Source organism: Stylophora pistillata, chromosome 1 (assembly GCF_964205215.1).
Source record: "Stylophora pistillata chromosome 1, jaStyPist1.2, whole genome shotgun sequence".
Classification (NCBI taxonomy): Eukaryota; Metazoa; Cnidaria; class Anthozoa; order Scleractinia; family Pocilloporidae; genus Stylophora; species Stylophora pistillata.
In genome coordinates this window covers 30768660-30794450 of record NC_142519.1, presented here as the reverse complement: position 1 = coordinate 30794450, position 25791 = coordinate 30768660, and the positions used below count along the sequence as shown (strand labels likewise).

The 25791-nt window shown below is 37.7% G+C and overlaps 2 protein-coding genes and 1 long non-coding RNA gene across 5 annotated transcripts; 1 reads left to right on the top strand and 2 right to left on the bottom strand.

Moving 5' to 3' along the window:
* Nucleotides 1–602: 602 nt before the first annotated feature.
* LOC111331796 (uncharacterized) lies at nt 603–6665 on the bottom strand. Its single transcript, XR_002694952.2, has 2 exons — nt 2172–6665; nt 603–1352 (listed from the first exon to the last, which is right to left on the bottom strand). It is a non-coding gene; the product is annotated as an uncharacterized LOC111331796 (long non-coding RNA).
* A 299-nt stretch (nt 6666–6964) lies between these two features.
* On the top strand, nt 6965–18075 carry LOC111331804 (muscle, skeletal receptor tyrosine-protein kinase). Its single transcript, XM_022936994.2, has 5 exons — nt 6965–7109; nt 14017–14361; nt 14772–15029; nt 16397–16429; nt 16742–18075. Exons 1-5 carry the CDS (start codon nt 7034–7036, stop codon nt 16888–16890), a joined length of 861 nt encoding a protein of 286 aa, XP_022792729.1. The 5' UTR covers nt 6965–7033; the 3' UTR covers nt 16891–18075.
* A 1093-nt stretch (nt 18076–19168) lies between these two features.
* Nucleotides 19169–24211, bottom strand: LOC111331799 (E3 ubiquitin-protein ligase TRIM45). Of its 3 annotated transcripts, none has more exons than XM_022936985.2 (3): nt 24025–24211; nt 23123–23185; nt 19169–21637 (listed from the first exon to the last, which is right to left on the bottom strand). In XM_022936985.2, exon 3 carries the CDS (start codon nt 21546–21548, stop codon nt 20160–20162), a length of 1389 nt encoding a protein of 462 aa, XP_022792720.1. In that variant the 5' UTR covers nt 21549–21637; nt 23123–23185; nt 24025–24211; the 3' UTR covers nt 19169–20159. The 3 variants fall into 3 exon arrangements, with proteins under 3 accessions (XP_022792720.1, XP_022792721.1, XP_022792719.1); XM_022936986.2 differs by having other exon boundaries at nt 19169–21633; XM_022936984.1 differs by lacking the exon at nt 24025–24211 and having other exon boundaries at nt 23123–23258.
* Nucleotides 24212–25791: the final 1580 nt, after the last annotated feature.

Here is a 25791-nt window from a genome sequence, read left to right as displayed (position 1 = left end):
TAGTTATAACACAAGCGTGTCCAATTTGAAGAAATCCCTATCTTTGGATTTACTAAGCGAGAGAAGAAAATCCCATCGTTTACAAATTTTCCATAAATCTGTGAACAATAGTATTGCTTTGCCTATCCCGTCTTATTATCAATTGTCTATTAGGAAAACTAGAAATTACTCGACGAATTCATTTATTCAACCACCTGTACATCATGACTACTACAAGTATAGTTTCTTTCCGAGAACTATAAGGGACTGGAACTGTTTATCACCTGGAACTAGATCGCTTAATTATTCAGCTTTTTGCAGTACCAAATTTTTCTAAGTTTAAGCATAGCTATACTGTTAATTACATATTTTATTTATTTATTATTTTTATTAGCTATGTTTATATTTTTATATTTTTATTCTTTTATCTCTTCTTGATGTGCAATAGCGTTGAAGGGTAATAAAGTAGATGTAGATGTAGGGGTTTACTGACAGCCAAGTAATTTTGGGTGTGTTTTAATTCTAAACGAGTGACACCCTGTCGCTTTCCCAGCACAGCAGACGCGGGGTGCAGCGTAATTGGGTTCGCCAGGTTAACACAGTGAAGTACAGGGCGGGCAGGAGACTCTTACACACGTTTATTGGACTAAATCATGTAAACAGGCTAGCCGACTTGTTACAACACTTGCGGTGAAAACTAAAAGGAAAGCACGATTTGTTTACGTAAGGGAAACGAGCTAAATTGCAAATCTGAAGACAGGAAACACAACTAAAAACTAATAGAAACTTAACGATCGTGACTTACGTCTGATCTTGACTCCGGGCATAAGAAAACTCCAAGCTGTGAAAAAACTCCGAAAGACTCCTATAAAACTCCTCTTTGCTCCAGGGACAACTCCTTAAAACTAAAACGTTCGCGTAAAAAAAGGCCTAATATATTTCTATGACGTAAAGGAAACTAAACTGAAACAACTCTTTGTGCGGCTAGCCAAAATGGATATTTATAATCACGCAACTTGATCAAAACGAAACAAGGCTACATTTTAAGAAAACAGAAAGTAATATAATGTTCTAAAGTGTTCTTTGTACAGCAACGTGACACACCCTCTCTTCTCAAACGGCTTCTTGGTGACTATGACTTATTACGAGTGAAAGCTGTACAGTGGGGTTACAAATGAGCCAGAAGCCCTGAAAGCACTCACATCAAAAACTGGCCTGCGGGTGGTGGAGACTGGGGTTTGGCTAGACGAGTCGGGACTCCCTGGAGCTTCTCCAGACCGCCTGGTGGAAGATGACAGTGTTTTGGGGGCAAAGTGCCCACACACCCAAAGAAACTTAACAATTGAGGGGGCCTGAGAAGAAGATACTTCTGCCTGGAAAAGAAGGATGGAAAAATTCAACTAAAAGAAGACTATGTGTACTAGCACCACTCCCAAGGCCATATGTTCTTTACGAAACGAAATAAATGCTACTTTGTAGTTTGGACATCTAAGGACTTTGTTATTTTGGAGATCCAACGGGAAGATTCTTGGGTGGAGAAAGTTCAGCAACTTAGAGATTTTTACTTAAAGGAACTCTTTCTAAAAATAACTGAAGGCGAATTTTAAACACATTCTGTTAAAAACAACTTGTTTTTACTTTATTTGATTCTGAATGCTCAAAATCTGTTCCATCACATCCCTCTTTAAAAAAAGGAATAGCAAGTTCACAAATCTGTTTGTAAACTAAAACATTTTGTCCATCTAACATCATTCAAGTAATTCACTTAAGAAAAAGAATAAGAATGTTCACTCTTTTACCTCAGTTCATAATAATTGCTAACCCTGATTAGTCAAAATGTGTTCCCTCACATCCTTCCTTTAATTAAAGGGTACTGCAAGTTCACAAGAGCTGCGCATAACTGAAACACTTAATCCAAATAACACCTTAAAGAAAGGGGGGGGGGGGGAAACTGAGAATTTTAAAATCTTTGAGTCAAGCATTAGCCCTCTCAACATGAATGCAACACCTGGCAATTGATTTAGTCACCTTTGCTTCACTTTTGGTAAACTTGCCGTTTTCAAGAAAGGGTGGTGTGTTCCCACTTATACCCTTGGGAACAATATCATGAACGAGAAATCCCTCATCTGCCAAGATTAGGTCACCAGGAATAAAATGCCTCAGAATACCAGACTTTCACACAATTTCCTTACCAGAGATTGAAACATGGTAGAGATTGCTAACATAGGTCAGTACTCCATTTGGTGCTACTCCTGTTGAAACTTTAAATGAGTTCATCCCTTGGTAACTTGAGTAGGTTGCATTTTGCTGACACATAAGGCTGGGTGTTGCTACTTTGATGTCAGTACAGTCAATGATAATTCTGCAACTTGAGTAGGCGGAAAATGATGATGGTGAACACAACTTGTCTTTGCTTCTTGAAGGGATTGTTTTCATTAAATCATCAAAAAGCAGACCATGGAGGACATGTATGAATGTTGTGGCAATGTTAGAAATTGTTGCAATGCTGCTACAAGAAAATAGTTGAGCCAGGTGCAGATTGGTGTAGTTTGACACAACTTCATAAGTGTTAGAAAGATTTGATTGTCAAATACCATTGACTTGACTTTCCACCCAGCATAGTAAGAAATTGATTCCTTAAACTGAGCTGTATATTCCACTAAAATGGTAAACACCTCCTTGGTAGGGAGCCCTGTTTCCACTCTAATGACTTCTGAACTCAAACTTGAAACAGAATAGTGTGTCCTCTAATACTGCTTAGTCTCTTGATGAGAATATAGCTCTTGTTGAGTCAACTCCAGTTCAGCCTCCAGTATTACTAGATCAGTGGAGTTGCTCTCATTTGCATTTGCTCTGTCATTTTTTCTCCCTCAGTAGTTGCCAAGTCACAGAATGCAGATACACCAGGCTTTGAATCAAGTTTCCTTTTTTTTTTTAGTAGGATTTCCCTGTGCAGGAAACAGTTTGTGAGCATTTCGCTCAAAAAACTTCAGGTCTCGCCGATTTTAATCCATCTCTGAAGTGGAAGCTACATACCTTAGAATGCTGGCTTGGTTCTCTATCAGCTCTCCAATAAAAGCAGACAGTGAAAAATAGTGAAACCTTCCTGCATACCACACAAAAGATCTACAGGTTTTCATGAAAACATTTTAGGTTTTAAGTCCATTATGTTAACATTTCTCAAATGCATTTCTGAAATTTTCAGAGATCCTAGAGGGTTTTGAGTGCATGCATGAACTTGAATTCTTCAATGTCAAATAAAAGATCAGATTAAGCATTGTTTCATACCTCAACAAGTGAACCCAGCTGTTGCTTCAATTTTCCAGCAGTTAGATTTTTGTTATTGAGCATACATTTCCTAGGAGCAATTTAGGCCTTTCCTAATAGAATCTTCATCTACAACTTTTTCGTTTTGAAGAATATATCTTCAACACATCTAGCAGTCCTTTGATCTGATGATCACAATTCTGATTTACAAATGTCACTATAGTACATACTAACCAATAATTTGCTTTTTATTATCACTTTGTGGTTGTCCTAGAAATATCCCTGGATACGCCAATTCTTCATAATGTGCATCCTTACTATACTAAGAGGTGTATTACCTTCTCCATGAGGAGCAACATTTAAAATATTTTTAAGATCTGTGTAATCCAGAAATCAGAAGCTGTTAAAAAAGTATTCGAAACTCCTTAAGGTATTTCTACATCATCTTTACTCCAGTCATCTTCATTTTCACCTTCACTTTCTATTAAATTTTCATTTCTGTTTGTGAATAAACTAGCATCATCATCAGAATCTCCTTGATCTTGTTCAGTATCAGTTTCATGCAAAGAGTTATGGTACCACTCTGACTTAGTGTCATTCTCTCTCTTTTATATAAAATGCTATTATCTTTAGGCTATTTGGATGCTTGAATAAACAAATGAGGTCTTACTTTCAAAGACAAGGCAGAGCTCTATACTATAGACTTCTTTTACTTCACTTTAATTAAGCTCATTTCATTTGGTAACCTGGATAACATGTTTACAGTATTATTAACATCTGTAGTTTCACTGACAATATTTCAACTGATTTTCAGCTGTTTTCCTCTCAGTGCCTGCATCACCTTCTGAAACACAAGCCTTGGTGCTAACAATCTATATTCTAACTTGTTTAAGTTAAAAAAATTATGGATTTTCTGGAAATTGTAATCCATTTATTGCTGCAGATGGGGGAAGTTAACTTTTTTAAAGTAGCTGTAACATGTTAGACACAGCAATCCTAAATATCCTAAATGCTAGTTTTGTTCAGTAAATACTTGGTTATTTCTGGGGACAATAACTGATTCAGCAAGACAGACACTGTGTCTATAAATTAGCAACTGATCACAACAAGTGCAAAATTAGAAAGGACCTTTAAAAAAAATATCATGAAACTCGCAAATTAAACTTTGTACAGTATCTGTGTTACATTTCTTACTCTTAATTTTTCCTTATTCTTTGGACTCATTATTTTGGTATCAAGTTCTACTGCAGCATCTTGCTTTTAACTCTGGGCTCAACACTAACTTTTCAACCTACAAGTCAAGTGGCTAGTGACAACATGTTATAACAATTTCAGTTTGTTTACTAGCCAAACTGGCCAATGGGAACCCAAAACCACTAGCCAAAACTGAAATTATACTAGCCCATGGCTAGTTGGCTACTGTTAGAGTCAAGCCCTGTAACTGTGTGTGGTTTTCACAGCATTACTCTTTTTCTTCATTAATTCTCTCAAATAGTATATTATACATATTTTTTTTTTTTTTTTGTGAGCTCCACTTGCCATACATTTTCAACATTCTGAGGTTCCAGATTATCAGAATGTTTAGCAATAGTAATTTCTTCACCATAAATCATTAATGTGATATCTCCTTGTTCATTAGTATGGTTTTGTTTACTGGTAATTGCCTCTTCATTGACATAATGCCTTGTTAATGACTGAGCACTTCCTAATTTGTTCTCTTCATATTTCATATGCTTTGCTAATAATCTTGCCTCTCTGGATTCATCAGACTCATTTGTTTTTCTTTTGTTATCATATTCTTTCCCGGCAGCTTGTCTTAACTTTTTTTGTATGGCATCTTCGTTACTAGAGCTCTGACTTGTTTCAATGCTGCAGACATTTTTTACACCATTTCCCCCTTGTCTCGTCAAATGTTGCAGGTAGGTGTTATAATTTTCTAAGGAAATGGCACACGTCTGTTGTTTTCTCACTTCCCTTGAGTGTGCACGTGCTGTCTTCCCAGTTACATAATCATCAAATGCCTTAGCGTTTAATGAACTATCACGAAACATTTGTTCAGTATTAGGTACTTCAAGAACTGCTGATACATAGCGAAATTCATTAACATGACCAATAAAAAGATTTGTTTCAATTTGACATGTAACTGCGTTAATAATTGTTGTGTTGGCAAAGTTACTATGAGATTCAGTTATATAAATTCTCACAAGGAGAGAATCTGCAGTTGAATGTATTCCAAGGACATACGCCCAAGTCCCTTGTCTGGACATATTTTTCAAGTACTTTATCCATGAGTTTTCAGTATTACTTTCGATGAACTGTTCCGTATGACTCCTCATTTACTCAACTGAATGTGCATTTGGTAATCAGGAACACCAAACATTTCATGTAAAATTGCTCTGAAGAAACAGTTACTGACACCACCTACATCTAATGGACACAGTCCAAGTTGATGTATTCTTACTGCCATTATGAGCCTGGAGAACATTCTCTAATGGCACTATTCCTGTATATGGCTGAGGACCTGGGTTAAATTCAATGTTGCCTGATGATAGCAACTTTCTTTTAACAACAAAAAACTGCTCCACCTTCAATTAGTGTTCTGAATCTGAAATTTTGGGCGTATATCTAATTGTTAAAAGATTCTCTGCTTTATTTTGTACACCAGCAGAAGTTTTTGTGCCTGGCTTTTAAGAAGGGCACTCTCTTTCACAGTCACTAGACAGACATTAATCATGAATCCATTCAGACCAACAATTTTTAAGGCAAATGCATTGTGCAATATTTAACATTTTTCACAGAATCACAAAAATATTTGTTAATGAAACTGTTGCTTCTCCCTATGTGAATAACTATAGCCATGCCTAAAAATTCTTTGAAATGTTAACAAGGTTTGATGTGTTAAGAATTGACCTCTATAGGAGATAATTTACCTTTCTTCCTCACTGAACTTTTTCTCAAATTAGCAAACACTTTGTTGACGTTTACTGGTTCTCTGTCATTTCTCTTTCTCTTTCAAAACTTTGTGGTCCTTGAAAGTTGCCTGACTGTTGATCTCACTGAAGAACATTTCAACTTTAACTTAACTTTAACACAGCTGTGAGCTCTATTTTTGACGTGTTCGACTCACTTAGTTTCACAACGTACACAGGACAGTGGTAAAACAAGCTTTCACTCTTACTTAGAACAGCCTCCGAGAACTGAGTAATATGATGGTAATCACTGCAGCCCGAACGTTCTTGCAATCGACAAATCTATCAGAACATGATTCTGACGAGGTCGGAGGTAAATAATTTCCACCTTCACGAGTAACACTGAATAATTTCACCTCCAAAAAGAGTTTCAAATTCAGTCATACAATCCTCGAAAACTACACAAGTTTAACCCATCTGGTTAGTAATGAAAACATTACAAAAACTGTAGCTTACCTGCCGCTGGGTGGACGCGATTCAAAAATAGCAACGATCGACACGCACAGTGATTCCGACTACGCAACGATTAAGCGATGAACTTTCCAAAATTAATTAAACCGGACATGATGCTCGGTCTCTCCGGTTACTGATCGTTCGCGTGATTGCGTGTAATCGAGAAAAAGCGACCAATTGATCTCAAGATACGGAAATTGACATTTAATCGGGGACCCGCTGCTGTAACACATACAAAGAGAAAAAAATTAAAAATAAACTCCTGGTGGTCACGTGGTCGTACCGAGGACACCAAATATGTAATGTAACGATTATACAGACATTAAGAAACGAAATTCAGAATAAAACTTCAAAGAAAGGCGAAAATGTTTTCTCAAGCGAACGCGTTGGAAAGTCTTTTACTGTATGGTGCCTTCTGTTTGTCGGCGATTACATCGAAAGGTATGTTTTTTGTACTTGAATGATGCACTCGTTTATGTTCCAGCAGCGGTCAATTTAGTTCTCTATCAAGGAGCGTGTGAACAAGTTAACAAGCAATCTCGTGATTTTTAAGGAACTTTAGCACTTCTCGAAACACAAATCGCACTTGCATTACGGGCACGGATAATCTTCGTTTATTAATAACGAAAATTGAAGGTGGAACCGATAATCTATCCGTTTAATTTGAAACTGACATAAAATATTTTACGCACACGCGCATCACTTAGTACATGTATGGCTTACTGTATTTTGCGAAACGAAACGAAACGAAACGAAACGAAACGAAACGAGTAAACCCGTACTGTATTTTGCGAAACCAGCTCTTCGAAGACTCTAGCGATATATAACTTATTTCTTCCGATTCGTAAACACAATTCGTAGATACAACTCGATGCAGTGATGATTTATAAATAAAGACTTTGAGCCAAAAGGTCAGAAGTGCGCCGTTTCGCAAATTACAGATATGTAAATCTGTAATTTGCGAAACGAGCTCTTTGAAGACTCTAATGATATGTAACTTATTTCTTCCGATTCTATAACACTTTTCGTAGATACAACTCGATGCAGTGATGATTTTTTAATAAAGAGTTTGAGCAAAAAGGCCAGAAGTGCGCCGTTTCGCAAATTACAGATATGTAAATCTGTAATTTGCGAAACGAGCTCTTTGAAGACTCTAACGATATATAACTTATTTCTTCCGATTCGTAAACTCAATTCGTAGATACAACTCGATGCAGTGATGATTTATAAATAAAGACTTTGAGCCAAAAGGTCAGAAGTGCGCCGTTTCGCAAATTACAGATATGTAAATCTGTAATTTGCGAAACGAGCTCTTTGAAGACTCTAATGATATGTAACTTATTTCTTCCGATTCTATAACACTTTTCGTAGATACAACTCGATGCAGTGATGATTTTTTAATAAAGAGTTTGAGCAAAAAGGCCAGAAGTGCGCCGTTTCGCAAATTACAGATATGTAAATCTGTAATTTGCCAAACGAGCTCTTTGAAGACTCTAACGATATATAACTTATTTCTTCCGATTCGTAAACTCAATTCGTAGATACAACTCGATGCAGTGATGATTTATAAATAAAGACTTTGAGCCAAAAGGTCAGAAGTGCGCCGTTTCGCAAATTACAGATATGTAAATCTGTAATTTGCGAAACGAGCTCTTTGAAGACTCTAATGATATGTAACTTATTTCTTCCGATTCTATAACACTTTTCGTAGATACAACTCGATGCAGTGATGATTTTTTAATAAAGAGTTTGAGCAAAAAGGCCAGAAGTGCGCCGTTTCGCAAATTACAGATATGTAAATCTGTAATTTGCGAAACGAGCTCTTTGAAGACTCTAATGATATGTAACTTATTTCTTCCGATTCTATAACACTTTTCGTAGATACAACTCGATGCAGTGATGATTTTTTAATAAAGAGTTTGAGCAAAAAGGCCAGAAGTGCGCCGTTTCGCAAATTACAGATATGTAAATCTGTAATTTGCGAAACGAGCTCTTTGAAGACTCTAATGATATGTAACTTATTTCTTCCGATTCTATAACACTTTTCGTAGATACAACTCGATGCAGTGATGATTTTTTAATAAAGAGTTTGAGCAAAAAGGCGAGAAGTGCGCCGTTTCGCAAATTACAGATATGTAAATCTGTAATTTGCGAAACGAGCTCTTTGAAGACTCTAATGATATGTAACTTATTTCTTCCGATTCTATAACGCTTTTCGTAGATACAACTCGATGCAGTGATGATTTTTTAATAAAGAGTTTGAGCAAAAAGGCCAGAAGTGCGCCGTTTCGCAAATTACAGATATGTAAATCTGTAATTTGCGAAACGAGTTTCCCACCAAATCTCACACGTGTCACGCATTCTATTGCGTAAGAATGAGAAATAACTAGATTCTATAACACTTTTCGTAGATACAACTCGATGCAGTGATGACTTTTAAATGAAGAGTTTGAGCCAAAAGGTCAGAAGTGCGCCGTTTCGCAAATAACATATATGTAAATCCGTAATTTGCGAAACGAGCTCTTTGAAGGCTCTAATAGCATTTGGTTAGTACCAGATAAAAACCAGGTCAAAATTGGAATTCTGCCCTTTGACATTGCTGTAGCATGTGTTAGAAACCTTGCGCGTACCGCAATGTATGTTTGTACATTTATTAAAATCTACAACAATTTTGTTATTTTTTACCGGCCGCCTAGTCCAGTTGATAGTTTATGAACAGAAAGCAATTTATCTTTAGGGACTTCTTTCCTGTCCGCTACCTTTTTTTAATTACCATATTAGTCTTTCCGAAACATTTCCATATCAGGTTACTAGTTATTTCTCATTCTTACGCAATAGAATGCGTGACACGTGTGAGATTTGGTGGGAAACTCGTTTCGCAAATTACAGATTTACATATCTGTAATTTGCGAAACGGCGCACTTCTGACCTTTTGGCTCGAGCTCTTTATTAAAAAATCATCACTGCATCGAGTTGTATCTACGAAAAGTGTTGTAGAATCGGAAGAAATAAGTTACATATCATTAGAGTCTTCAAAGAGCTCGTTTCGCAAATTACAGATTTACATATCTGTAATTTGCGAAACGGCGCACTTCTGGCCTTTTTGCTCAAACTCTTTATTAAAAAATCATCACTGCATCGAGTTGTATCTACGAAAAGTGTTATAGAATCGGAAGAAATAAGTTACAAATCATTAGAGTCTTCAAAGAGCTCGTTTCGCAAATTACAGATTTACATATTTTTAATTTGCGAAACGGCGCACTTCTGACCTTTTGGCTCGAGCTCTTTATTAAAAAATCATCACTGCATCGAGTTGTATCTACGAATTGTGTTTACGAATCGGAAGAAATAAGTTATATATCGCTAGAGTCTTCGAAGAGCTGGTTTCGCAAAATACAGTACGGGTTTACTCGTTTCGTTTCGTTTCGTTTCGTTTCGTTTCGTTTCGTTTCGCAAAATACAGTAAGCCACATGTATGACAATAGTCACTGAATTTGCATTTTGTGAACATTAGAGATGAAAATTTGGAGATTTTACGCCGTTAACTAACGGCGAAATTTCTTTCAGTCGGTGCTATATATATTTGGAGATTTTAGGCCGTCAACTAACGACGTAATTTCTTTCAGTCCGTGTTAAAATATTTTCCAGTTAATTGATCAGCCAACCAGAGGGAACAATACACTTGATTTGCTATAGTCTTCTCTTGTCGAGGGAGTGGCTAATGTCTGTAACGTACAAATATCTGACTCTGATGGTGTTGCTTTATCTTCTGATCACAAAGCGCTAAAGTTCGACCTGCATACAAGTTATAAATTCTTATCCTATAATAAACAGCCTACCTATAACTTCAAAAAAGCTGACTTTAATGCTTTACGCTCCAAGTTACGCGAATTCTCCTCTACCTGTTGAATTTAGCGAAGATCAAATCACAGACATCAATTCAATCTGGTGCTATTGGAAAAATCCACTGTCAGCCAATGTTGACGCCTTTATTCCTAAGCGGAAACAGAAAAAATTCCTCTCTCCACCTTGGATTGATGGGGAGGCAATCCACGCCATTCGCAAAAAAAACTTCACAAGGAAGAAAGCTCTCCGCAAAAATAGTGATGGGCTTTGGCAAAAGTACCGTCAGTTACGTAGAGATGTCAAGTATATGATATGCTTTAAGAGGACCGCCTACATGAAGGATATATCTGACAACTCATCTTTTCAGCCCAAACGATTTTGGAATTTTTTGAACCGACTGACCAATCGTCGTCCTTCCATTCCTGATTCAGTCACCATTGACGACAAAGTACTCACCACACCTTGTACTAAGGCTGAAGCTTTCAATCATTATTTCGCCTCTGGCTTCAACACAGGTACAGTCCTTCCTACAGATATCGGCACCACACCATACTCGCTCATCAATATCAATGAAATCATCTTGGATCAAAAAGACGTTCCTAATGCCTCACTGAAGCTTGATCCGAGTAAGTCTCCTCGACCTGATTTCATTCATCCGAATATTCTAAAAAAGTGTGCCTCCGAGCTAGCACCATCTCTTTGTGCTCTGTTTGATCTATCACTACGGTTGGGTAAGCTGTCACTGGACTGGAAAAGGTCTAATGTTGTACCGGTCCTCAAAAAGGGAGATAAATCAGTGATATTTAACTACAGGCCTATATCCCTTCTCTCGGTCGTCAGCAAGCTGCGTGAACGTTGTATACTTGATAAGCTCATACCCAAGCTCCTTGAGCTCCTGTCACTAAAGCAGCAAGGCTTTGTTCCGAGGAAATCCTGTGTCACACATTTACTTAGGGTACTTCACGATCTGGGTAAAACTCTCGACGCTAGATAAGAGTCGGATGTTCTTTATCTCGATTTCATTAAGGCGTTTGATTCTGTGCCGCACAACCTTCTCCTGCACAAGTTATCATTATATGGCATCGATGGTCCATTGTACAGTTGGTTCTCCGACTACCTTCATTCCAGATATCAGAGGGTGCACATAGAAGGTTCCTTCTCCAATAGGCCTTTTGCAGCTAGAAATCACGTGCTCAGATACCGCATGGAAACGCCATACTAGAGAGCAAGCACTCCAGTGATCTCAGACAGTATAGAGGTCACAGGGGTCTGCATTCAAACAAAGAATACAGCGGATAACAGGTCAAAAGGTATCCCAATTCGACAAATCCAGTAAGAAGTAATCAACAGCTTCCCCGGAGTGTATCAGCAGCAAAATCACACCAAAATTCGTTTTTTGCCGATACACTTCAAGGAAGCTGTTGATTAAAACTTACAATATTTCTCAAATTGGGATACCCTTTAACTTGTTGTCCGCTGTATTCTTTGTTTGAATGCAGACCTCTGTGATCTCTATTTTGTCTGAGATCATTGGAGTAATGCGGTATCTAAGCACGTGATCTTTAACTGCAAAAGGCCTATTTGGTCAATGTGTCATCTGGTGTCCCTCAGGGGAGTCTAATGGGCCCATTCTTGTTCGTTATCTTCATCAACGACCTACCAGACTTTAAATGATGGAACAGCAATTGCTCTGTTTGCTGATGATGCCAAATGTTACAGATCAGCTAATGACCCTAGTGGTTGTACTAATTTTCAACATGATATTAACAAGCTTTATGACTGGTCCCTTAGATGGGGTTTAGCTTACAATCTAGATAAATGTGTAGGTATGAGAATAACTAGGAAACGCAACAGCTCTATACCGTCTCTTGTTGATAGTCCTTATGAAGCCGGAGAACATGCCCTTGCGGTCGTTTCCTCACAAAGGGATCTCGGAGTTATCGTCACAGACAAACTTATAAGGAACTCTCACATTGAATGCGTTGTAGCCAAAACCAACCGGATGTTGGGTTTTCTCTGTCGGAACTGTGCTGACATTAGGACTGATAGCAGGAGAACGCCATATCTTTCTTTTGTGCGTTCCCACTTAGACTACGCTAGCGAGGTTTGGGCCCCTCAATCTGCTGTCCATCATTTACGTATTCTAGAGGGTGTTCAACGTCGGGCAAATCGTTTCATTTTGAACTATAGTTATAAGGTATCGGAAAGACCTGACTATAAGTCCCGCTTGAAAAGTGCTAAAACTGTTACCATTATGTTATTGGTACGAACTACGAGGCATCTGCTTCTTGTACAAGTGTATGCATAAGTACTACAATATTAATGTCAATGAATATATCAACTTGATCACTGGCCGTACTAGGAATGCCGACAACTTTAATTTGTGACCAAATCGTGTTCGTACTTCCTTTTTTCGTGATTCATTTTTTAATCGCATTGTTTCCTTATGGAACAATTTTCCGTTAGATATTGGTGAAACTATAGCTCTCTCTACCTTTAAAGACCGTCTATTTAACTATTTCTTTAACAAATTTATCGCTAATTTTGACACATCTAGAATTCAGACATGGAAAACAGTCTCCCCACACTGCCGCTCAATTAATAGAAAGAACTGTTGTTGATTATTGTTTTTGTTTACATATGTTTTAGTATAAAACTAGTATATAAGTATATTAGTATATAATTATGGGTAGTATAAAAGTATAAAACTAGCATATAGTATATAAGTATATAATTATGGGGGCTGACCTCCCTGGGACTTCGAGTCCGTGCGCTAGTCCCTCATTTAGTACCCATTTTTTAGTCTTTTTATCATTATTCTTTGTCACTAAATGGAAGTTACTATAAATAATTAAATAGATAAATAAATATTATATATTGGGAGATTTTACAGCGTTGACTAACGGCGTCATTTCCTTCAGTCGGTGTTATATGAATTGGGAGACTTTACAGCGTTAACTAACGGCGTCGAATTTCTTTCAGTCTGTGTCGTATATAATAGGAGATTTTACGCCGTTGACTAACGGCGTAATTTCCTTTAGTCGGTGTTTACATTTTTTTTATCAATTTTATCATTATCTATAAATTTGTGAGTTCAGTGTAATTTCCAACTGTGGATCACACCTTTTTAGAAACCTTTAGCAAGGCTAATTACCACGTTCCACATGCTGTCTTCGAAGTTTAGCAAAGTTATACCTCTTGCCGTGAAATTCTAAAATGTCCTGAAAGTTTTCTTGGCTTTGCAAATGGCTGTGAATGGAATACAAGATGTAACTTACATGATGTTGCGCATAAAAAGATGAAAATCATGACCATAAAGTTTTGAATTGGACTGCAGATACCCTATACGTTGGCATCATAAGTGGAGTTTTGCTCTGCTTACAGTTTCTGACCCTTTCCAAATGTTGGTTCCCTTTGCTAAGATACCAAGATGCCATTGAGTATTTTCTTGTAATATCCATTACTGTCTTTGCCATTAACGCACATTCCTTCTGTTCCATAGGTTCATCTGTGTCTAAGTACCAGATTGTAGCGACGCCATTCCAAGAAAACGTGAAACTACATTGCACTCCACCATCAAGTTTACCTGGTTTCCGTGATTTGTCATGGTTCCTCTGTCCAGACCTTAAACTATGCTTGTCAAGCAAAGAAAAAGAACAACCCATTGCTGAGATTACAAATAAAACAAGCGTCAGGGTTCACTTTTCACAAATATTTCAAATAGACATTAACGGAACCCTAACAATTGATTGGGCGTTACCAGCATTTGATGGTATAGCTTTTCTCTGCTGGGTTCACTTTCACAGTATTGGGAAAAGAAAGACAATAATACATCTGAAAATACGAGGTAGGAGCATACACTGACTCAATATTGAGCATCCACATTCCTTTTTCAGAAAAAAAAAACAACGGTTGATGGTTTTGCCACATGTTAGTGCACCGTATTCCGTGTTTTCTGAACATTTCCCTGGTAATATCCGGGGTTGCAGGCACTTTAAATTACATGTATGTCAAAAAGTGCGCACCCCTATATGTATAGCGATTTCAGGCCATTTTATCGAGTTTTAGCTGAAACCTCATCCCACTTCAGGTAGTATACGAAGTGGGATGCGAGATATCGGCTAAAACTCGACGAAACGGCCATAATTCGCTTCCATTGTATCATTAACACAATCACTGTCATGGCCATTATCGTTTCGTTTAATCTTTATTATTTTCATTATTATTAATAAATTTCTTTGTCCTTTGAACTTTTAGAATCACCACGGGTAGAGATTAAAAGTCCAGAAACTGTCTACGTGCCCGAAGGAACGAACCTCTCTTTGGTATGTTTGGCTGTTGGTTGGCCTAGGCCTCAGTTGACTTGGACTCGTGGAGATGAAGTCCTCTTAAACCAGACAAGTAACGGAACGTATATCCAGCAAAACGTCACATTGGAGGATGGTGGAATATACACCTGCAGTGCCAAAAATCAGTTCGGAATTGAATACCGTTCTGTAAAAGTGATTGTTTTGGGTGAGTTTTTAAAGATTCGGCCTTACGTCAGTATGACTGGTAATCAGTTCATTCACGAAATAAGCTGAAAATCCAGCCTATATTTAACAATTATTCGCCGAGGGCGAGCTGAATATCGTCAAATAATCCCCGAGACGAAGTCGAGGGGATTATTCGACAATATTCACATAACGTGAAGCGAATAATTGTTTTAGTATAATTTCAGAGCTGAACAACAGAGAAATTTCTAAAATCATAACATTTTAGTAACATTTATTAACATTTTATTTTAACATTTTATATAAACCGCGTGGAGCGGTTTATATAGCGTAAAATAAGGAACTGCTCGACCAATCAGATTGCTGGAAACTCTTTGCTCAGCTCTGAAATTATACTAAATATATATATATATATATATATATATATATATATATATATTTATTAAAAACTGGATCATTGGATAATGCAATTCAAGACTTTTTATTGGCATAGCCATTATGGTATATCAGCCAATAGACCATAATTTACAAATATGGTAAGCGTACGCGTCAGCTTAAAATCAAAAGGGAGCTAAAAAATCCAGTTTCTTCTTTCAAAATAATAATTTCTTGAGGGCGTTTTTAATAAAACAATTATTCCACTCGCGCTTGTTGGATATGAGATGATTATAGCCAACTCGGCGCTACGCGCCTCGTTGGCTATCTATCATCTCATATCCAACGCGCGCTCGTGGAATAATTGTTAAATATGTATATATAGATATATATAATAACAAGTTAAAAGGCCTCGAGCCAACAGTGACGCCGCGCCAGAAGGATCCAAAGGGATTCACAGTCAAAACCTCGATAAATAGTAGGAAAAATATTGTAGCTAGTACACGAGGACGGACAACTTCGAGCTAAGAAAGACATATACTCAAATAAAAAGTCTAAGAAAGTTTAATAAAATACGTTTCGGTCCGAGACCTTCATCAGTTGTCTGATCAACTGATGAAGGTCTCGGATCGAAACTTATTTTATTAAACTTTCTTAGACTTTTTATTTGAGTATATGTCTTTCTTAGCTCGAAGTTGTCCCTCCTCGTGTTCTACAATATATTTATATATATTTTTCCTCTCATAATATATATATATATATATATATATATATATATATACATATATACTTTTTCTATGGAAACGCATACGAAGTTAAATAAAGTTTGGCATTTACTACAATAACAATAGTATCTTCAGTATTCCGTTGTAACTTGGCAAGGGTCATTGTTTGTTTGGATCTTCTTTATTGTTTGTGATCGTAGCTTTTTTGTTAATTGCTTGTGCTGCCATGGGAAATTTTATAATGGTCGTGTTATATAACTGAACCTTGAAAATCTGATATTTTACACAGGTATCCCAGGCTCCGCGCCATCACCTCCCCCAGGTATGTATACCGTTGTTGCTTGGCGAGGGCCACCGTTTGGGCTGTGGCTGAAATTTCTACTTTTGTGTCTTGGTTTTCTATCCGCTGAGATGCGATAAAAAATTACTTTATTCCAAGATATGACAGATATAGGAAAGGTACATAACCGTAAGCATTCGGAAAGTAAACTGTTGGTGGCATTGCTTATTTTTTTTTCTTTTTTTTCACGTTAATATGAACTATGCCTGGTGATTTCTGAGATCCCAAGCATTAAAGATTGCATGCATTATAATTTATGACTGAAAAGAAAAAACATGGTCTGTTCATTCCTAGGTGAAAGCAAGGAAGAAGTGAGTTTTGCGAGAGCCGTCCTTAAGGTTCTCCCTCTAATAATCACATTGCTCTTTATTTTTCTGGTGATAATTATTTTGCTGGTTATAAAGATCAAGAGGCCTGATCTGTTCGATCAGAATCGAGTATGACCTTAAGGTTCGTAATGATAATTACACTCTGTGAGTCACAACATTATTAACGAATATCGTTGACAATAAGAGTAGACTACGCTAAACTACTGTGGATTTGTCAATATTTTCTTTGCAATAGCAAAAGACAAAAATGAAAAAACAAAACAAAACACAAATCTACGATAGAGAAAAAAAAATGAACAAATCATTGAATTTTTTTTTTTAGTTGTTTGCTTTTGAATTTTGTAACAGAGTGCAAGGATTTTTCTGAGACATTACAATGAATTTGTAACGAATTTTTTGAGGGAATGTAAATAAATGAACTTTTTTAAAGAATGTAGTCAAATAATTTCTTGCAATTGTGTTGTATGTTTACTACGTGTATCTTAACTTGAGGATTTGTAATTTGAGCTTTACTGCCAATAGGTGGCCTTTAATAGCTTTTCGTTTACCTATCATCGTGCAAGAACGATTTTGGACGTTAAATCTATTATGCAATTATCAACAGTCAGAAGTGGGTTAAGATAGAGACTGCAGCGGGCTTAAATAAGTTTACAATGGATAATTACAGTTACTATACTGTTTATAGGAGTCGCTCCTAAGTAAGAATATTTCAATTCATAGGATTGTAGTGCATTTCTGTCGGTTGAATTATACCGTAACAGTTCCCATTCAAGCAACCGCTAGTCTCTTTCACAGCCGATCACCTTTGTTACACTCCTCATTGCGTGAAGAACCTATAGGGCCGCAGATAAGAGAAAGATGACGTTTTAATTCTAACGATATGTGTGCGTTATTAACCAAGCGTGAGTTCAAGATGTATGGATATTGGCCGAGTTCTTTCTTTGTGATTTTATGGACAGAGAAGAAAATTTTCTAAGTATCTGCACAAAGGAGACGTTAGATGGATGTATTCCACGCTGAATGCTTAGTGATTCTACCATGCATTCCCGCATTTTTGGCGACTTTGAATTAAATTTTTTTAAATTTGGTTTTTTCGCAAAGGACTTCTCAAATGCAGGCGCGTAGCGTCCTATACGCATATACGCACGTGCGTTCTTGAAGTTACAGAAAATTTTGAAAACAATGTTGTGTTTGCGCCAAGTTTGCTCAAAATAAGGGCAAGACGCTTTGTTCTTTGCTTGTATTGTCACAACTATTTCGAACAAGAAATAAAGAATGTGGTATTTTTCGCTCAGTTTACTTAGGTTTCTAGATCATATGTACTTGTGCGTACTTGAAAAAATGACCACGCGACGCGCCTGAAATGCCGAACATCACCCACCACCAGGTTTCTTCTGGTGTTTTACTGCAAGGAAAATGGCGTCACAATATATTTCGTCTCTTGGATGTTTTAAAAATATTACGAAGTTTATTTTGGGACTGAGTGAGAGAACTTTAACTCAGTTTGGGTGATTTTACTGGTTTATGTCTTTAACCACCAAAATATAATCAAAAATTGAATTTCACGCCTATCAACCAAACACTAGTGAAAAGCAAAATCATTGGTCGAAACGAGTCGCATCTGTATAGCCATAAATGTCTGCGCAAATTGTGTATCGGAGATTCTTCGGCATTGGAACGAAATGACCCACTTTTCTCTATAAACCTTTATCGTGGAGGCTCATAATAATTATGTTATTTACTTTGTCAAAGTGGTAATTTATTATGCATTTCCAGAATATTCGCAATCTTTCATGATTTCTTAACAGACAAAATCTCTTTGAATTCAGTCCACATTCTAGTTCCAGAGGCAGATAATTTAGTTTCTACTGCATAAATAAGAAACTGAGTCACTATCTGGCAGATAAGTGTAAAAAAATTGTTTTGGGTTACCAACTAGAATGGTTTTATCCAGTAGACAGGGGCATAGCCAGGATTTTTCAAAGGGGGGTCACAGAGGCTACTCACCATTTACACCACTGCTCTCCTGCGTGTATCAGAGGGCTCAGTCATGTTATCGCGGCATGAAGGCCCATATCAATGGCTTTTACAGCCAAGATATTGTCATGGAGTTTTCGCCGCCTGAATATTGTAGGTTGTTTGCTGTAAAGAAGACCTACCAAGGGGGGGTCATGGGCACCCCAGGACCCCCCCTGGCTACGCCCTTGGTAGATGAGGTTATCCACACTGAACAACTGGGACCTGAGTTATGAAGTTTGCATATTCTTCACTCACAAGGGGAGGGGGTTGGGGAAGGGTGGTATAGGCACCACTGGACCCCCCTTGAATTGCTTTGTCCCTTAGCATACACCGTTCATATTCTCCCAGTTTTAACAGCAAACAAGACAAAACCTTGCCACTTTACTGGATCTCACAGATCCATCACTTTTTAATGGTTATATTCTGCAAAACTTTACCATCACTCTTTCACACTTGCATTTACTTTTTTCTATCAAGCAGACACTCCTAAGTTACCAGCAGACTCTTAAGAGCTTTCTTTTTTATATGAATTAAGTCATGAAACCTAGGCATAGGATAGAAATGAAAACTTACAGTCCTTTAACAGGCACTAAATGTGATTTCCACAAAAGACTTCCCAGTCAAGGTTTAAACATTAAGTTAACAGGACATAAAAAAAAAACATGTATAAGCTTCCAAAATGATCTCCTCACTGCATAAATTTCTCAAAAAGGTAGCTTACTCAAAAAGGTTTCTTACCAACAAATGAATACAAGATAAGGTTTAAAATGGTGCACTACTACCTGTTTGACATGTAGGCATTGATCTATTCAGTTATCACTGTAACAGTAAAATAAATTAGAATCATTTAAAGCTTATTTGACACTGTTCCATTGGTTTTGCTGACAACACCTCATCACATTATATATTATGATATTAATATTATGACATATATTAATAATGATTGTAATGATTAGTTGACCTATGGGGAAAGAGACAAATTGGCCAGGCCAGTGGTTAACACATTCAAAGTTAATAGACTGAGGGGAAATGCCAACCATGTTTGAACCAATACCCTGTCAAAGGGTTTACAACTGATTCCTGGGGCCAGATGTTTCTTGAAAGTCCCTGTAAATTTTCTGGGACTTTGACTTCAATTTATATTTAATCATAGCTACTACATGACTCAACACATATTAGTTAATCCTGGTATTAAATCAATACTAACAGTAAATGAAAATCATAATTCATTATCATTACCATGTACCTGGCAGGCTGACTTTCTCTGAGTCAATCTGTGATGCATGAGGTTTTTTTTAAGGAAATGAGTTCATTTCTTGAGACATGAATGCATGCATGCATGCTCTCTTATAAATCAGATTGATTCAGTTTAATCCAAAGAAGTCAGCTGACTGTGGGTTGATGTAGGGGCGAATGGGAGGATGTATTCCCCCCCAATGATCCATCTCATGTGAACGTTGATTGTAGATCACAAGTTGTTTCGAGTCCAAATCAAGGTAAAACAAGAACAAATCCCCACTCTGCCAGTTGCTGATTGTGCTAACAATTGCTGAAGAATTTGGGTAGTACTTCATACCATCACTCCAGCGCCAAGTACGATGACCATCGGTGACCCCCACTTCAAAGGCATGGTGTTCAGAAGATCTTTTGAGCTTGTCGGGCGTAAGAATTCGCACTTGCCAGGAATGCCAACCACATTTGAACCAATATCCAGTCATGGACTCCTTGTCCTGGTCATAAACCTCAGGTGGGAGAGTGGCACATGTTGGATCAAGAATGTAGAATGAAGATTCCACCTTCCACTTAACTGGTTCATCAGTGATGCAATAACCAGCCACATACACATGTATAGTGTGGGTTCCCATCACACTAGGGCAATAAGAGAAGGTGTGACTTTCAGCTTTACTTCCCATGATGGCATTCTGCAACTCATCGTCTCCTGGTGGTTTTATCTTCACCTTAACCTGGTTTACTCCAACTTTTTTATCCCTTCCTTGGCTATCCTTGATGGATACAATGAAAAAGGCATTCTGATGACATCTGGAAGAAAACATCTGTCCATTCTTCCCTCCAAGCATGCTGAGAATATACTGATCATGCTGTTGACTACTATCCTTGTCCCTAACACAAGCTATCTTGTCGACAATGAGGTCAACCGCCAAGGATTTATCCACCTCTATGCCAAAATTACTGGTGTGACATGGCTCCCATTGCAAGGCAACCTCTTTGAAATCAGGTAGACCAGACAGCTTACTCCTGCTGGTTAGTAACTCCACATCAGACATTTGGCTAAGAGCATGTTCAGCATGTTCCACTCCTCTGCTGATTTCCTCAAAAGCAAGACTCAATGTCTCCTTTTGATTTAGAAGCTGCTGGACTTTTTTATCACGCAACACAGTAATATCACTCTTCAACTGAGCTCGTTTACGTTCCAAGGTTGCTATGTTTTCATTGATGAGGTAATCAATCTCTCTTTCTGACTCCAAGGCCCTCATCTCTACTTGCTTCTTCACTTCTGACACCCAGAGAATTGAATTATGAAGACCAGATAGTTTCTTCTTTGTGTCTTCAAGGATTTGTTGGACTGCTTCCCTCTCCTTAGTACTTGCATTTTGAATGGACATGTACTTGTGGTTTCTGTGACCTTCTCTAACAACACAGTTTCTACACACAACATCGTTACAGGTTTGGCACAAGAATTTAGCAAGTTCCACAGGATGGTCCTTACAGGAAGGTCCACTTCCTGAAGCCATACAGTGTCAGATTATTGGTTTTATCGCACCATAAAGTCCTTTCAAATTTCCTCGTCAGCGACTTGTTTTACCGCATGTATTATACCTGTCTAGACAAAACAAAATAGAAGATATTGGTTGCTAGTACTTCTATCAATTTCTGGCACACTAGCTTAAAATAAAGGTCTTATAATTAGAAATTATCTGGTCTATGGATGATTTTAAGAAATACCTCTCAATGGCAGTTAACCTGATTTCACATTCTAAGAGGACGTCTACAGTAGCCGTATTACATGTTGATAACTTTCAAGGCAATTTCTGGTACTTTTGACAAGATATAAACATAACCACTTAACAGATTAAATCCCAAAGCTACAAATATTTTACTTTGCCGCTCTGTAAGATGGAGTTAAAGAGATAGGATTTTCTTTCGATCTTCCAACTGAGGCCCGGATTTGAGTTTGTACTGGTGAAAAGGTAGAAACTTTCAAAAACCTGTAAAATACTGAATAATGTTGCCAAACTAATTATGGCAAATATTACCTAACATCCTGTTTTCAAAGCGTGAATTACACTGATTACAAAACAAATGATTGATCCTATTTTATCGAAGCACTGCGTATGGAAAAAAATTTGTTAAACTTATGCGAGCATAAAGTTATTTGGAAACCAATATGGCCGAATGAGACTCTTGCAGATAACAATTTCTTCATCGCAAACAATATACTGGCACTGATACGGGTAATTTTAAATTGTGCGGATCGCCTCAAAATATTAAAGAAAAAGCGCCAAAATTAAATGCGGAAGGGTTGAAGAAGGAGTTCTGTTGTCCTCGAAAGATAATAAAAACTAACGCAGAAAGGGAAACAATCAACTTGTGGGATTGTTGGGGGTGTGTTCATCAATTGTAAACAACATTCTTTGACGGACGGAGGAGTTGAAAATTTGTTGTTATTGCAGCTGTAATTAAGTCGCCTATTTTTGGTCTTGACAACTACCTATAAGCATGGCGAAGGACAAAGATAAAAGGAAGATTTCTTTCGAAGAAACTAAGCTTTAGCGCCTCGTGGGGAAATTTGGAATCGTTACGAAATTCAAATTAAAAATATTCAAACGAGACAAAGAAGATGATGCAATGTCGCAAACGATAGAATTTCCTTCATTTAGCAAAACTCTGTACATAATTCGAAGCCCAAAGTCCAACGAAGGTATTACATTTAAAATTTTGGAAACCGAAACTCGCTCGCTTCAGTAAACACTTTAGAACATGAAAAATGCAAGTTAATCACTTTATCACGCAAAGACATCAAATTCGTCTGACGCTCTACCGTCTGGAAACCTGTTTGTTCACTAAAAAGCAAATTTCAGCGTACACTTCTCCAAAAATCTTACTAAATTTGTACTTGCTAGTCTCTGGCACCGTGGCAAACAGGTAATCTTCGCTTGGCCATCGAAACCGAAGCAATGGAAGAAATTCACAATACAGCCCTAAGCAACACGGGTCACGTACTGAGGCAGACGAACTTCAAAGATGATTTCAAAAGCAGAACGCAGCTAACACTGGGGGAAAATGGTGACATTAACCTTAAACTTACCTTATATCTGGCGTAGCTGAAGTTACGTTTCCCTTTTTCTTTCTCACGAGTCAACAATAGCAGCTGAAAAGGATTACTAACATCTATTTGTGATCTTTTACATTAGCGTAAGGGGACTGGGATTGAGTGGTAGATGCTGAAAAACATTTATGCTTATCAGTAGAATATTTTTTCTTCAGCAGTTTTTGTCTAGCTATGAATTCGTGTGGTCGTTCTAAAAAACAACGAATGAGGACTTCGTTTAAAAAGAAAAAGGGAAAAAGTCAGATTAACTAGAGCAAGCTGGGGAAAAATTAGGGGCGATAAAAGCTGTACCCGGAAGCAGACAGTCAAATGCTCACTAAGAAAGGAATATAGACAAGGATCCGAAATTTTTTAAATTGTAACTTCAGGCGTTAATAGAGAGACCCTGGCTCTAAACTCATGTGTGCAACAGCTTCTGTATAGAAAAAACTAGTGGCCATAACTCAAGGACTGGCTTCAACTGAACCGTGTTAAGTTGTTCCCTTAATTAACTCCAGGACTGGCATCAACTTAACTTGTAAAGTTGTTTAGAGACGCAAAGAGAATACAATGATGCAGAATTAAATAATGACAGGAAAATAACGAAAACACAATAATGAATCGCTTCAAAAAAGAATCGTTAGCTTCACGCTTGCTTGGAGTACAATATGACAAATACTGATTCACTATATGGAAAAAGCGTTCGTTATGAAATCCTGAATTTTCTCTTCGCTACATTTGGTTAACTGCGCGAGATTGTGCAGTCCAAAATCTTTGTAATGTGGCTCCATTTTCGCCATGAATATGACAGGACTTTAAGTGGTACTCTTCAATACACATTTCACAGAATTCGCACAAACAACTGTGCAAACATTATCAATAACGAAACTAAAATTTACCTCCAAATTACAGCTCAATGTAGGTTTCCCTTTCTTTATCTAATCTTTTTAACTGCCAGGCATCGAACGAATTCAGCGGTTTCAGATAATCATGATATTTGTCATAACACGGTTTGAGGGTAGTTGACGGACAGTCGACGACTAAAAAGTGAAACCTTTAATTCGTTAACGCGGTACACCGAGTATGTTAATTGGCTCGCTTGTTTTGGTTATTCGGTTTGGACGCTTAGTTTGAGGAAATGTAAACACCGTGTCGTCTATTTTTAATGACTTTTTCGACACGGGAACTCAGCAATTGAATTTCAATTCTTTTTGGTATGTCGGGTCACTGCTGAGTTAGGCCGAGTTAATTACAAAAAGTTAACAAAAACTTGCCAATACCATACAAATTCAAGGCTAACAAGTTTTTACGCGCTGTAAATTTTTATGACAGTCGTTAACAGACCGATTCTTTCAATAAAGGATTGTTTATCAGTAATTGTCTGAGTAGCAGCTCGTCTGCCGGTAAGAGCAGCCCTGGAGAAGACTGTTTTCACGGTCTGATATCTGGGTTGGGGGAGGGGGTTCCACTTAGATCAATTTTTTCTCGGTTCTGTAAATTCCTAAAGTAAGCCCCTCCGTGTATAAGCCCCTCCGTGTATAAGCCCCTCCGTGTATAAGCCCCTCCGTATAGAAGCCCCCCAAATCTGAAACGCAAGAATACCTTCTATATTAAGCCCCTCTGAATATAAGCCGTCGGGGACTTGAATTTGGAAATTAATTATTAACTCTATCGAAAATGCAATCCCAAAGATATTTTAATAGGTTAAAACCTATTCGTAAGAATGCGACCCCATCTAGCGGGACATCCCTATTAGACTATAACTAGGGAGTGCACCCCGATCTTTCTGGCAACTTAGAATGCGACCCCATCCAGTGGCACATCCCTACAAGACTATAACCAGGGAGTACATCCCGGTCTTTTGGGCAACCTAGGTAAAAGTCATCATTTTAAGAGTCGATTACCTTATCCATGCGCCTAGTGTGTCTGAGCCTGTCCGAGGTCATCTACACAAAACTGACCTAATCGATTTGAGGAAACACGCAATCACTTCCTTTTATTACACGACTCGGGCAGTCAGAGGGCCAATAACTAAAATCAACCAATCAAAATGCTCTATTGCCGGTCAATATTCTCTCAGTATTGGACCGGGCACTATCCCGAATGGTCCCGAATGATACCGCACTTGTGTCCCTTTGAACTTCAGTTGTATAATAAATCTCTTCGTAACCAAGCTTGCTCGGGACCGCACTGGAAGAATATCGGCCCTCGGTCTTTTTTGTACGGACCTCGCTGCGCTCGGTCCGTACTGTCAAGAACTCGGGCCGATATTCTCCCAGTACGGCCCTCGCGCTTGGTTAATAAGATATATATATTTCATCATGACTTTCTTCTTTTCTCAAGCAATGATCAACAGAAGTGAACTTTATTAAAGCTACAGTCCTTTTCCACTTCGCCAAGCACATTGCTAGTAAAATCTCGCAGATGACAGACATAGTGGCCGAGGCAAGACATTACTTAACCTCTAAAACATTGCTAACTTTATATCATACTATGATTTATCCCTACTTGAATTTTTGTAACATCATTTGGGGGAGTACTTATCCGACTAGACTTCTCTCAATCTTCAAGATGCAGAAGGAAATTGTAAGGATCATGACCTTCTTAAATTATAATGAAGATACAAGACCTTTGTTTGAGTCCTTAGAAATACTGTTTCGTTTAGT